General features: G+C 39.0%; 1 protein-coding gene across 4 annotated transcripts in view; it reads right to left on the bottom strand.

Moving 5' to 3' along the window:
- SNX14 (sorting nexin 14) overlaps positions 1-15428 on the bottom strand; it is an 81340-nt gene that overhangs the window by 64190 nt on the left and 1722 nt on the right. For 2 of the 4 annotated variants that reach the window (XM_080663227.1, XM_080663228.1), the window contains exons 2-4: positions 4840-4960; positions 3678-3754; positions 3519-3597 (exon numbers count right to left, since the gene is read on the bottom strand). In XM_080663227.1, coding sequence (XP_080519353.1) covers positions 3519-3597; positions 3678-3754; positions 4840-4960 — 277 coding nt within the window. The remainder of the gene's footprint in view (positions 1-3518; positions 3598-3677; positions 3755-4839; positions 4961-15428) is intronic. The other 2 variants (XM_080663225.1, XM_080663226.1) reach the window with 1 other exon arrangement.

Raw genomic sequence — 15428 nt, 5'->3', positions numbered from 1 at the left:
TCCTGACCTGATCACCCACAACTGCCCTCCCCTCTTGGCCTCTAACCACCTCTACCTCGGCCCCGCCACCATGGCTTTGTCCAGAAAACTGACCCTGGTTTATTTAGTGATGTGACCCATACCTTTCTACAAGCACAGGATATGTTATAACCACTCCCAGGAAGGTCTGGTCAGAATACCGTCTCCAGGGAATAAACTGGTCTCCCTCCTTACAGGCTAGCTCCCATCTCCAACCCCCATAGAGCTGCCAAAGTGACCTAAAACATATATTTGACCACATCACTTCCTTGCATGAAACCCTCAATATGTCAAACCACAATATATCAAAGTAAGAAAAATGAAGCTGCACTGGTTTTTGAAGGGGCAGGAGAAAGCTGCATACAAGCAATAGTTATTATTTATTCCCTTTTTACCTCCCACTGCATCCTGTAAGTCACATCTAAAAATTCTAGTTACACAGTTGAAAGTCACTGGCTTCCATGATCAATTAAACTTCTTCAGCATGGCCCTTTAAGTCTTTTGATTATCTTATTTCTAAATGGTTATATAAAAACTGGTTAAGACCCTAGCGGGTTTGGGTCAGTGGAAAGAGTGTCGGCCTGCGGACTAAAGGGTCCTGGGTTTGATCCCAGTCAAGAGTACCTGCCTCGGTTGCCAGCTTGATCCCCAGCCTTGGTTGGGGCAGGTGGGGGAGACAACCAATCAATATGTCTCTCTCACATCGATGTTTCTCTCTCTCTGTCTCTCCACCTCCTTTAGATTATTCTCTCTAAAAATCAGTGGGAAAATATTCTCAGGTAAGGATTAACAGAAAACAAAAACTGGTTAAAAATGAAGCCAGATCTGAGTTTTAGAATGAGTTCTGCTACCAACCAGCTATGAAACTTGAGAAAGTTATTTAAATTCTCTAGTTTTGGTTAAATAATCTATTAACAGCACCTCCCTCATAGGTGTGTGATTACATGAAATAATGCAAGTACACTGATTAGCACAGTGCCTATATAGTAAATTATCAATAAATATTAACTATTATATTGTCTCTCTTGCCTAGCCGGTTTGGCTCATTGTACAGAGTGTCCGCCTGTAGACCGAAGGGTCCCAGGTTCGATTCCAGTCAAGGGCAAGTACCTCGGTTGCAGGCTCCTCCTTGGCCCAGGCCCTGGTCGGGGCACATGCAGGAGGCAAGCAATCGATGTGTTTCTCTCACATCGACATTTCTCTTTGTCTGTCTCTCTCTCTTCCACTCTCTCTAAAAATCAATAGAAAAATATCCTCAGGTGAGAATTAAAAAAAAAAAAAAAAAGAATATTATCTCTTCATTGTCCACATTGTGCTTCACATTTTACCCTCTAGTTTACTGAACATTACACCTTGTTTCAAAGCCTCTCTTTCCTTTCAAAAGCTCTTCCCAAACCCTGAAATACCTTTTCCTACACTATCAGTCTGGCAAACTTCTAGTCATACTTCCTGACTGCCCTTCTCAACACTTTATGCACTTCTTCCTCTGTGCTAATAATACACTTTATACATTTGTTCCATTATTCCTTGCATTACATTATATTGTAATTACCTGTTTATATGGGGAACTCCCCTCCTAGACTGAAGTTCCTAGAAGAAAGGAACCATACCTTATTTCTCTTTTCATTCCTACAGCCTAGCCCAGCTTCTGCCTATATAAAAACATCTCATGCCCTGACCGGTTTGGCTCAGTGGACAGAGCGTCGCCCTGCGGACTGAAAGGTCCCAGGTTCGATTCCAGTCAAGGGCATGTACCTTGGTTGCGGGCACATCCCCAGTAGGAGGTGTGCAGGAGGCAGCTGATCGATGTTTCTCTCTCATCGATGTTTCTAACTCTCTATCCCTCTCCCTTCCTCTCTGTAAAAAAATCAATAAAATATATTAAAAAATAAATAAATAAAAACATCTCAAAATATGTTTTTAAATTTTGAGCTATTTATCAAACACCAATAAGTGCCAGACACTAGGTTAAGAGTTCTGCTAAGTTTCCTTTTTTAAAAGAAATAAATGAAGTGTCAAAGACATAAAAAATACTCTTGCTAGAAGTCTTATCTTCAACAGAATTCAAATCAGCAATCTCCAACAGAAATAAAATGTGAGCCACATATATTATTTTATTTTTTAATCCTCACCCGAGGATATTTTTCCATTGATTTTTAGAGACAGTGGAAGAGAGAGGGAAAGACAGAAATAGTGATATGAGAGAAACACATCGATTGGTTGCCTTCTGCACAAACTCTGAGCAGGGCCTGGGGCGGGGAGGAGCCTGCAACCAAGGTACCTGCCCTTGACCAGAATCGAACCCAGGACACTTTGGTCCAAGGCCTACACTCTCTTCACTGATCCAAACTGGCTAGGAAAGCCACATATATAATTTTAAATCTTCTAATAGCTATATTTTAAAAACAAAATAGGTGAAATTAAGCTAATAATATATTTTATTTAACCCAATACATCCAAAATTTATCATTTCAACTTCTAATCAATAAAATGTTTAATAACATATTTTTCATTCCTTTTTCCTTACTAAGTCCTCAAAATCCAGTATATATTTTACACATATAGTACATCTCAATCATTCCAAGTGTTTATTGGTAGTCACTTGTGGCTAGTGGCTACCATATTGGATAACACAGTGTTAAATGTGCTGGAAAAAAACCTTATAGTGGAAAAAGTCACCAATGTCAACCCAATACATTTAATTTAAAAAAAAGATCTTACAGAAGAAATGGGGAAAAAAAAACAAAAACGCCAGGAGTTTGGCACTTATGCAGCACACTTTCAGCCACAGCAGGATAAAAAACTGGGGAAAAGGATAATTAGGCAGGATACAGATATCTAAAGCTATTCTTCAATTAATTATCATTCAATTTAATTCAGCTACCAACAATGTATCTGGCCCTGCACTTGGTGCTGGGAACAAATGAGACCCCATTGTCTGCTTTCAAGGACTTGACTGCTTCCTCAGATCAATGGAGAAGACATGTCTTTAAAATAAATAACTAAAATATATAATATGGTACCAAAAAGGTACATATAAAATGTTGGCTTGAACAAAGATAAGAGAACATGCTTTCTATTCCCAAATTATGCAGAAACAGTGAAAAGTATCCCATTCTCTGTTCTACCCCTTAGCTAGTCAAAACTAAGGTCATAATTCAGTAAGATATACAATTTGCTCTCTGTTGCTCTGGTCCCTCCTTTTGAATTTGCAACTGGTTATTTCTACTGCCCTATCCTAAAAATGACTCTGTTTATAAGAGTAAAGCAATAACTAGGTTAAACAGTATTTCTTTGGCTAAAATGTCCATTTAAATTAGACATGGGATCCAAAAACATTTCTTGCTTATCATTCAAGCCCAAAATTTCATAATAATCAACTACCTAGCCAGAGATTGATTAGGTAGAATATATACTGAGATGCTCCATAATTAAATTTTCCATAGGTATTTAATATTTTCTGCTTGAGTATATTTGGCAATGTTAATTAAATCAGTTACCTCTGAGAGAGATGCATCAACCTTGGAAGAAATTTTCATGTCTAGCCATGGCTGGTAGTTTTCAAGTAGCAAGGAAGGCCTAAAGAAAATCATAAGATTAAATTGCTTGCAATCCAAAATGTAACTGGAAGGATCAACAAATAAAAATATTTAACTTACCTATGTCGTTTACATTTCACTTTACCACAAACAGCACAGCTGCGACCTTGAGGAAATAATTCTTGAAGTCCTAACTGCTAAAAAAGGAAAATTGGGGAAGGAGAAGAGGAAGGTGGAAATTTGTCTTTACTTCACTTATCATCTTTACGAGAGAATCAATTTTTCCAAAGCTTATTAATCAATGTATGAATTCAGAGGGCTTTTTTTATTATTGTCTGCTTTAACACTAAAACCATTCTTTGTAATAAATACTACATGCTAAACTAAATAGACAACAGAGAAAAAACACCTTTATAATACTTAAGCCAAGTTCCCAAGGTTATAATTCAAGTCAATTTTTATGGTCACTTATAAAAAAAATCAATCTATATTTGAAAATAATACTCTATGGCAAAAGTATAAGAAAAAAATATTTTCTATGTGATAACTAGTAAGGTTACAGAGCACCACTTTCAGCTATGTTTTCTCTGCGTATAAATACCAATAAATCTGAGATGAGGGACTGCATCAACTTGAAGAATTATCAAGTAAGACTTCAAGATATCCCACTAAATCCTGATCTACATACTAGGGACTTTGCCTACCAGAGATAGATTCAATACACTACCATCTTTATCAAATTTCAGAAATACAAATTATTATGGTTAAGCAAACTGCCTAATTATTTCAAGGTCTGTTTCTATGAAACAAATATTTAGGAAATTAATGGGGTTGAATTAATTGTGCCTGTGCCTCAGAATCACCTGGAAAACTTTTTAAACAAGTACTGATTACAAGGCTATTATAGAACTATTCAATCAAAATCTATAGGGCCCAGGAATCTTTATTCTTAAAGATTTCCCAGGTGATTCTACAGTACAACCAACTTTGGGAACCTCTGTTTTTATTTATTGTCCTCATAGTTAATATGCAGTTAGAGAACACGCTGAAATTGCAAATCTCAACTTTCTGAGAATTTTGTATTTTCTTTTTATAGCTCCTCCTAAGAGAACTATAGACTTTAAAAAAATACACATACATAAATTTCACTTTGAAAATGTTCTGATGTCTTCCATTAAGTAGCAGCAGATATATTTTTTTTAATTACTGCTTTAACATGTTTTCAATAACAGCATAGGATCAGACATACTGACTTTTATAAATAAGAACACATAAATTTTACCTTGGGTTTGTATTTTATTGTGAAGAGCATATTTGGTAAGAGAGAATCAGGTCCTAATGAGCAGTAGAATGTGACAACTCCAGCAACAAATGACCAGAAGATCATTAAAATATGAAGATACCTTAGAAATAAATAAAAATAATTATTAGAACCAAAAAATATAACACTAAGTTGTCCCTTCATTGATTTAACAAGTATTTATTAAGCACCTATTATATTAGACTGAAGCAATTTCTCAAATCATGATTTTCCATAATGTATTTATCAACTATAAGAATCACAGAATGGCCGAAACCGGTTTGGCTCAGTGGATAGAGCGTCGGCCTGCGAACTAAAAGGTCCCGGGTTCGATTCCGGTCAAGGGCATGTACCTTGGTTGCGGGCACATCCTCAGTGGAAGGTGTGCAGGAGGCAGCTGATCGATGTTTCTCTCTCATCGATGTTTCTAGCTCTCTATCCCTCTCCCTTCCTCTCTGTGAAATATCAATAAAATATATTTAAAAAAAAAAAAAAAGAATCACAGAATGTATGCTATCAAAAGAACATTTCACTTAAAGTATAAAGAAGCATATTTTGTAAGGTATATAAATGTCTAATTACTATGTTATACAACTGAAACTAATATACTGTATTGTCAACTGTAATTAAAATAAATTTTTAAAATAAATAAATAAAATGGAGAAAAAGCTTAAAAAATAAAGTATAAGGAAGTATAAATTCTCACTATTTCATAATTTAGTACCTAAGTTGTCATGTTTAACTAGCCTATACTACATTCTTCCAGAATACCTTCTAATAATATTTTACTATTCATACCCCACCAAAATTCTGATTTTAAATTAAATTAAAAAATTAAATTACCTATTTTGTTCCACTCAGTACTAGGACCTGGGGCTATAGTAGGAAACAGAAGTGCCATGGTATCTATTTGCATGGAAAATGCTGTGTGGTATGTGAAACAAGTGAGTGAGTGCAATACAATGTGATCATGAGTTCTATATTATGACAGAGAAAGTACTCATGATATCGGAATACCTCAGGCAGAAGACACAGCCCGAAACTGAAAGGACAGAAAATTCTTTCAGCGAAAGAAAGTAATGTCTATGGAAAAACTAAGAGTGAGTAGGATAAAAACAACAGAAGAGCATAGGGTTAGAGAAATGAGGGTCTGGACATGAAGTAGGGGAATTCAATGAGATAACTAAGTAAGCTAAGCACAGTTATAAGGAAGAAACTGCTTTAAGATGAATCAAAAACAAACAAGCAGAAGCCAGATGATAGTGTCATATAATAAGTCATGTTAAGGTGTCTCAATATAGGCAGTCCTCACACTACACAGTTCTGATACAGTATTCATGAATTTCAGTTACCATGATTTTATGGAACACCGGCCCCTAACAATACAGTTCAAATTCTAATTACCACATTATGTTTAACTGTGAGTAAATGCATAAAGTACAAATTTTCGTGCTAGCTCTGCAGTCCACAAATCACTAAGTAGTGAGAAGAGAATGAAGCTAGTCCACAGAGAGAAGAAAAAGGAAGGTGAAGAAACAGCCACTGCATCATCTTACTAAGTGCTCTCTCACTCAGCATTTAAAACATAAACAGCGTTACCACCCACTCAAAAAAAGACATGGCTTAATGTTGCCACTAAATGAAATACAAACCCCTTAGACCTTAATAGTCCCTTTCTTTCTGGTCACAATTCACCCTTATACCTTATTTTTTCCCATTCCTTTATACAAAGGTTTACTCTAACCAAAATAGCTTCCTTGATATCAAGCTATTTAAAACAAAACAAAACAAAAAACTATGGTAACCACATACTGTTGTCTGTATCTATGAGTTTTTGTCTGTCTGTCTCATGTCACCTCAATAAATTTATGTCTGGAAACTAACTCAAGTTATAGAGGTATTCACAGAGAAAATAATGAAATTCATGTCCACAGCTGCTTATCGAAAATCATTTTGAACAAGACAAATACAACTCAGAATTCTTACTTTTTAGGATTCTTAAACAGTGCTATACTTCATATTTCATATAACACCTCTATGAGATCTGATTCAGTACTCCATAATCAGATAATAATATTTTTGCCATAAAACATTAGCAATAAGAAAAGAGTTGGAAATAAAAACTGTAAGTAGTTTCATGTCTGTATAGGTCAAGTTTTGTCATTAAATGTAATTAATTGGTACCAAACTTAGGGAAAAAGGTTACATCTTCAGAGCTTTTTTGATTTCAGAATTACAGATTAGGAATTGTAGACCTATATTGGACAATAAACATTGCATGCAATGTGTGTGGGCTATAAGTAAGGCAAGCAATAACTAAGGCATTATTCAATGCATTAGCCCTGTAGTCCTCAACCAAGGGTGATTTTTCCCCTCCAGGGGACAAGTGGAGACATTTTTTATTGTCACAACTATGGGGAGTGAAATTGGGGTGGGGGTGCACTACTGACACCAAGTAGCTAGAGGCCAAGGCTGCTGCTAAATATCCTACAACAAACAGGACAGTCCCCACAACAAAGAAGTATCTGACCCAAATTCAACAATGTTGAGATTGAGAAATCCTGCATTAATCAGAGAGCAAAAAAATACTGAAACCCAACAACCTAAGCATTCAGAATATGTGTGTGTGTCTGGGAGGAAGGACAAATTCAAACTCATAAAAAGAAAAGAAATAGTAAAGAGAAGAACAAATCAATAAATAGACAAGAATGACAAGAGATAATAAAAAGTAAGTTGGTTCTTTGGAAAAATTAATAAAATAAGCAAGCCTCTAACTAGATCCTACTGGAAGTTACTAGGTCACCAATTATTCTAATCAGTGGTAATTAAAAGAGTAAGCATTTATCCTACTTTTCCATTTTGAGCAGCACTTCCTTGTAACTAAACAGACCTATGGCATGGAGTAAAGCAATTCTATTTTTTTTTTTAATATATATTTTATTGATTTTTTACAGAGAGGAAGGGAAAGGGATAGAGAGCTAGAAACATCTATGAGAGAGAAACATCGATCAGCTGCCTCCTGCACACTCCCCACTGGGTATGTGCCCGCAACCAAGGTACATGCCCTTGACTGGAATCGAACCTGGGACCCTTGAGTCTGCAGGCCAATGCTCTATCCACTGAGCCAAACCAGCTAGGGCGCAATTCTATTTTTAAAAAGAATTCAAATTTAAAAGTATAGAAGGAATGAAAGAATGAGAAAATCATGTTGCAACCTATAATGAAGTAACTGATTTAGGATATAAATAAGTGGTAAAACGAAATAGAAAGTTTGTTTTGGTTTTTGAAAGTTTGTTTGGCCCTTGCTGGTGTGGCTCAGTTTGTTGGAGCATCATCCCAGGCACTGGAAGGTCAATGGTTCAATTCCTGATCAGTTCTGTCCCCAGTCATGGTGCATACATAGGTGCAGTTCTGTCCCCAGTAAGGGCTTATACACTGGCAACTGACTGATGTATCTCTCTCACATTAATGTTTTTCTCTCCCTTCCTCCCTCTTTAAAATCAATAAAAATTATTTTCTAAAAAAAGAACATTTGTTTGATGCCTTACCTTTAAAGGTATTAGCTACCACTATCTGAATCCACAAAAAGCGTGGCTACTCCATCTTATGTGGAGTAATCCTCTGGTGTGATATAATAGAATGTACACAGCCTAACTGAAGTATTCTTGTACCCCACCAAAAACATCTACATCTAATTAAGTCTATAGATCTAACACTCTGTCTACGAAAAATATGAAGGTGAGAATAAAAAAATAAGACACCATAAGAAAACCATCAGCAAAATCCAGAGAGTGAACAACATGACCCAGTTTCTTCAACAATGTCAATGGGGGGAAAAAAGAGCAATTTAGAAGGAATGTGGAGGAATGTTCTAGATCAGGTTAACAAACTATGGCTTGTGGGCCAAATGCCACCTGCTTCGCTACAACCCTTGTATCAAAGGTAAGAGGAAGATACGAAAGTTTTTACAAAAAAAAGGATCCAAGATGGCGGCGTAGGTAAACACCTAAACTGCTGCCTCGCACAACAATTTCAAAACTACAACTAAAAGACAAAACGTCTATCACCCAGAACCACGGGAAAGCTGGCTGAGTGCAAGTTCTACAACTAGAAGGAAAGAGCAAACAGCACTGAGGGGTGCACAAGCGCTGAAAAGCTGAGGTACGGAGGCGCGTGAATCGGGCTGGCAACGGGCGACTGGGAGCGCTGCTTTTTTCAACCCGAAGGGAGACAAGCTCCCGATTACTCCGAACTTTAGTTTCTGGGGAGACGCGGGGGACCCAAACTCCTACGGGGAGAGGCTGGACTGTCTGCCGTGGGGTCGGAAAGTGAGGGAGGCTTGCTTGCAGGGCTGCGCACAGGAATAATTGTTTATTGTGCTGGGACGCAGGGACGGTCGGAGATGCAGAGCTGGCTAACTGGCAGCCATTGCTGTTTGCCACACCCTAGCCTAGTCACGCCCTGAGACCCCGCCCCGCACAATCTACAAACCCACCCAAGCTCCAAGCAGCGGCTTTAGCAGATGAATGACCTGCCCTATCGCAGCTTAACCTAGAAAACTTGCAGCCTGGGTCAGACAGCTCCAAAACCTCCAAACCCCAAGCAAAGAGAAAACTGTAGTTCTCGCTGTAGCTCCTGCTGGGTGGCCTCAGACAGTAGCTGACCTGCACCCCATTAAAGATCCAGAAGCCAGTGTACCTAGTGGTCAGTGTGAGACACCAGATTTCAACTCCTCACATCCATAAGTGACACATTCAAGAGGCAGACTCAGTGAGCACCAAAGCCCCACTGAAACAAGTCCTCCACCATAAACGTGTCTCCAGCACAGCAGTTCTTCCATTATAGACACAGCGGGTCCTCACAGCCAATTGGCCTGGAGGTCAATTCCTCCCAGTGTACCAACAGCAATCAAGGCTTAACTACACCAAGACTTTGCACTCAGCCCACAAAGGGGTGTACCAAAGGCGTCCACCTCAGGTGATTGGGGAGGCTGAGCTACTGGCCCCTATAGGTCACCTACCACACAAAGCCACTCCATCAACACAAGGAAGCAGCAAAATGCGGAGACAAAGAAACATGTCATGAATGAAAGAAATGGAGGAAAGCCAACTCCTGGACGACATAGAGTTCAGAACCACATTTATAAGGTTACTCAAGAATCTTCTAAAAACCGCTGAGGAACTTAGTGAGACCTTTAAGGATCTTAATGAGAATGCCAAAAAAATGGAAAAGGACCAGTCAGAAATTAAGCATACACTGTCTGAAATAAAGAATATACAGAAACTCAACTGTTTATCAACATACCCCAAGAATCAAACCAAAGATCTGAAATATGAGGAAACAAAAAACACCTAACCAGAAAAACAAAAAGAAAAAATCCAAAAATATGGAGATAGTGTAAGGAGCCTCTGGGACAACTTTAAGCATACCAACATCTGAATTTTGGGGGTGCCAGAAGAAGAGAGAGAGCAAAATATTGAAAACCTATTAGAAGAAATAATGACAGAAAACTTTCCCTACCTGGTGAAAGAAATAGACTTACAAGTCCAGGAAGCGCACAGAACCCCATGCAAGAGGAATCCAAAGAGGACCACACCAAGACACATCATAATTAAAATGCCAAGGGCAAAAGACAAAGAGAGAATCTTGAAAGCAGCAAGAGAAAAACGGTTAGTTACCTGCAAGGGAGCACCCATACGACTGTCAGCTGATTTCTCGGTAGAAACTATGCAGGCCAGAAGGGAGTGGCAAGAAATATTCAAAGTGATGAACAGCAAGAACCTACAACCAAGATTACTCTACCCAGCAAAGCTATCATTCAGAGTTGAAGGTCAGATAAAGAGCTTCACAGACAAGAAAAAGCTAAAGGAGTTCATCACCACCAAACCAGGATTACATGAAATGCTGAAGGGTATTCTTTAAGAAGAGGAAGAAGAAAAAGGTAAAGATAAAAATTATGAACAACAAAATGACATCAAATACATACCTACCAACAAGTGAATCTAAAAATCAAGTGAATAAAAAATCTGAAGAACAGAATGGACTGGTGAATATAATAGAATCAGGGACATAGAAAGGGAGTGGACTGACAATTCTCAGGGGGAAGGGGGTGTGAGGGGTGTGGGAAGAGATTGGACAAAAATCTTACACCTATGGATGAAGACAGTGGTGGGGGGGTAAGGGCATGGGGTGGGGTGGGGAATTAGGAGGAGGGGAGCTATGGGGGAAAAAAAGAGGAACACCTGTAATAATCTGAACAATAAAGATTTTAAAAAAAAGAAAGTTTTTACATTTTTAAAGGGTTCTTTTTAAAAAGAATATGACTCTAGCTGGTGTGGCTCAGTGGATAGAGTGTCAGCTTGTGGACTGAAGGATCCCAGGTTTGATTCCAGTCAAGGGCACATGCCCAGGTTGTAGGCTCAATCCCCAGTAGGTGGTGTGCAGGATGCAGCCAATCAGTGATTCTCTTTCATCATTTATGTTTCTCTCTCTCCCTCTCCCTTCCTCTCTGAAATCAATAATATCTACACTAATAAAAGAGTAACATGCTAATTGACCGTACCTTCGTGACACCCACCAGCCAATCAGGAGTGAGTATGCAAATTAACCCTACAAATTTGTATATGCTGGCGCCGAGCGGCTGGGGGCTGGGTGGGATGCTTGCATAATCGCCATGGTGACAACGCTGGTGTTCCATACCACCCCAGCCGCTCCGTGCCTCTGGGCAGTGTGGGAAGGCAGACAAGAGTCTCTAGCCAGAGCGAAGGCAGTGCCGGCAGCCAGGGGAGGGAAGGCCCATTCTTGCACGAATCTTCGTGCATCGGGCCTCTAGTATTTTTAAAAAAGAATATGGAACAGAGACTTCATGTAGGCCACAAAGCGTAAAATATTTACTGACACTACATAAAAAGTTTGCCAACTCTTGTTCTAGATTATGAGATTCACAAAAGTTTAAGAGATGTAGCAACTGCCAAAACCGGTTTGGCTCAGTGGATAGAACGTCAGCCTGCGGACTGAAGGGTCGCAGGTTCGATTCCGGTCGGGGGCATGTGCCTTGGTTGCGGGCACGTCCCCAGTAGGGGGTGTGCAGGAGGCAGCTGATCGATGTTTCTCTCTCATCGATGTTTCTAACTCTCTATCCCTCTCCCTTCCTCTCTGTAAAAAAATCAATAAAATGTATTTTAAAAAAAAAAAGAGAGATGTAGCAACCACATACAATGAGTGAATCTAGTTTAGATCCTGATTAGAACAAATGCACTTTTCTGTAAGTTATATCCAAAAAAAATTGAAGCTAATCATAGTACCAATCTTACAGTATTGTAAAGATATATGAAAGAAAAATAACTACTAACATTTAATAAGAGCACGTTCTATGTATTGAGCACCATTCTAAGCACTTCCCATCTTTCCATGTATTAACCTACTTAATCATCAAAATAACCATGTAATGTAGGTACTAGCATTACCCCATTTTACAGATAGGGAGACTACGACAGAGAAAAGTTAGATTACTTATCCAAAGTCATGTAACTGGTAAGTAGAGGAATCGGAATCAAATTCTTACAGTCAAGCTTCAGTCAGAACTTTCAAACACAATTTACTGTGTTGAGGCAATTTGGAGCTTGGGAGGGAGGAAGGTAATACAAAAAGGACCGTGTGCCTAAGTGTTATATTTGCCACATGTATTATTAGACAATTGTGATCTTTTGCCTACATGTTGTCTCAAAATGAATGTGCCTCCTTTGGTGCATGACTTAAGGATGAGGAGGATAAGCCAGTCCTTCTTTTAAGTAGACACCTCAGTCAATTTAATGACTTTCGATTTTTAAAAAATCATTTATTGAAAGTATGTATTGAGCATATTTTCCTATTTCTTCTATTTACATTGTTATGCCCAAATGTTTTATTTTTTTTTTTCTGAGTAGATTTGCCTAGCACTTTTCTACTCTCAGAAGAAGCCATATTTTCTTGTATAACAATCTTTCAAAAATGGTCTAAGCATACATGTCTGTATGTATATGTGAATATACACATATTTTTAAAGAAAAGCAAACAATACACTGAAAAGGCCCAGCCAGCGTGACTCAATGGTTGAGCATTGACCTATGAACCAGGAGGAAACAGTTTGATTCCCAGTCAGGGCACTTGCCCAGGTTGCAGACTCGATCTCCAGTATGGGTGTGCAGGAGGCGGCCAATCAATGATTGTCTCTCATCATTGATGTTTCTCTCTCTCCTTCTCCCTTCCTCTCTGAAATCAATAAAAATATATTTTAAAAAATAATAATACACTGAAAAGTACACTATATGCACTTCCTGCACCTTCCAAAAGCTTTTTCCTGAAAAAAGGATACCTAATCATTCTTTTAGTCAAGACTAATGTTTAAAATCACTTTTGCTGATTACAATGACAACGAACGGAAAATACCAAAAAGTGTATGCAAAATCAATTTCAGTCATAAACCCAACCACTCAAAGATAACATTAGTTCCTTCCTTTGCATAATACAAACAAAGATACAGGGTACAGATTATATGGTATAAAAATCAGATCGTATCCTAGGACTTCTTTTTTTTTTTTTTAATATATTTTATTGATATTCCACAGAGAGGAAGGGAGAGGGACAGAGAGCTAGAAGCATCGATGAGAGAGAAACATCGATCAGCTGCCTCCTGCACACCTCCCACTGGGGATGTGCCCGCAACCAAGGTACATGCCCTTGACCGGAATCGAACCCGGGACCCTTCAGTCCGCAGGCTGACGCTCTATCCACTGAGCCAAACCAGCTAGGGCCGTATCCTAGGACTTCTTAACATAGAACACTATGTTTAAATAGACACCTCAGAAATCTAGTTCAGCTTGCTCCTATATGGTTGTCCTACCTTGAAGACCGAAAATGACCTGACCCCCAAAGGATATAATAGGTAAAAGAATCACTGGACAGCCCAGCCAGAGTGGCTCAGTGATTGAGCATGGACCCATGAACCAGGAGATCACAGTGGAATTCCTGGTCAGGGCACATGCTCAGGTTTCAGGCTCCATTTCCAGTAGGGGGCAAGCAGAAGGCAGCCAATCAATGATTCTCTGTCATCATTGATGTTCCTCTCTCTGAAAATCAATACAAACATTTTTAAAAAGAGAAGCCTTGGACAAAACTTAATAATCATAAAGTTACATGTCTTTCATACTAAACCTGTTAGCCTAGCTTGGGATCCTTTACAGATGACAAAAAAGCAAGTAAGTACTTAATAATCAGTTTGTACTCTGTTAAAGATTCCACTTCTTCCATACTCCTACGGACATCTTTGCCATCACAATCAAAGCATTATTTTCCACTAAAAGATCAATATTTAGACCTAATATTAAATAAACCCAGAATCAACTAACAAGAAGGCAAAGTAGCCCTCCTGGGAGCATGCCCTTGCCTTTCCTTCCCTCTTTCCCCCCCGCAACCCCCACCTCCACCCCACCCCCCCGTACATTACTATTACCTTCCTCCCTCCCAAGCTCCAAGGGCCCTTCCTTTGCCTCCATAACTCATTTCCTCCGCTCATTTCTTCTAGGAATTACTTCTTCCACCTCTGTGATTAACCCAATAAATGTTCTCTTATAAAAAGGAGGAGGAGGAGGAAGAGGAGGAGGAGGAGGAGGAGGAGGAGGAGGAGGAGGAGGAGGAGGAGCGGCGGCAACGTGGCTAGGGAAGAAACCCAACTTCAACAGTCACAAGAAAAATTAAGGATAAATTAAGTTACCAAATTCCTTGTTAATGCCTTCCCATTCCTATCCTTGGGGATCAACTACCACAAGATAAAGAGTAAGACTGCCTTTTGCACTGCTTGGTGGGAATAATACAGACTGGTGCAGCCACTATGGAAAGCAGCATGGAGTTACCTTCAAAAATTAAAAATGAGCCGAAACCGGTTTGGCTCAGTGGATGGAGCGTCGGCCTACGGACTGAAGGGTCCCGGGTTCGATTCCGGTCAAGGGCATGTACCTTGGTTGCGGGTACATCCCCAGTGGGGGGTGTGCAGGAGGCAGCTGATTGATGTTTCTCTCTCATCGATGTTTCTGGCTCTCTGTCCCTCTCCCTTCCTCTCTGTAAAATATCAATAAAATATAAAAAAAAATGCTTTAAAAAAAAATTAAAAATGGAAGTGCCTTACGACCTAGGGATTCTACTTCTAGGAATTGATCTAAAGAAACCTGAAAGAATATATGCATCTCTATGTTCACTGCATTGTTATTTATAATAGCCATGATAGGGAAGCAGCCCAAGTGCCCATCAGATGAGTGGATAAAAAAAGCTGTGGTACATTTACACAATGGAATACTACATTGCTGTAAAAAAAAGAAGGAACTCTTACCCTTTATGACAGCATGGATGGACCTGGAGAGTATTATTCTAAGTGAAATAAGCCAGTCAGAGAAAGACAAATACCATATTATCTCACTCATGTGGAATCTAATGAACAAAATAAACAAAGAACATAGAAACAGACTCAGAGATACCGAGAACAGACTGACAGCTGTCAGAGGGGAGTGGTGTTAAGGAGCTAGGTGAAAAAAGTAAAG

This window comes from Plecotus auritus (genome assembly GCF_963455305.1).
Source record: "Plecotus auritus genome assembly, chromosome: 4".
Lineage (NCBI taxonomy): Eukaryota > Metazoa > Chordata > Mammalia > Chiroptera > Vespertilionidae > Plecotus > Plecotus auritus.
This window is presented reverse-complemented; position numbering and strand designations above follow the sequence as displayed.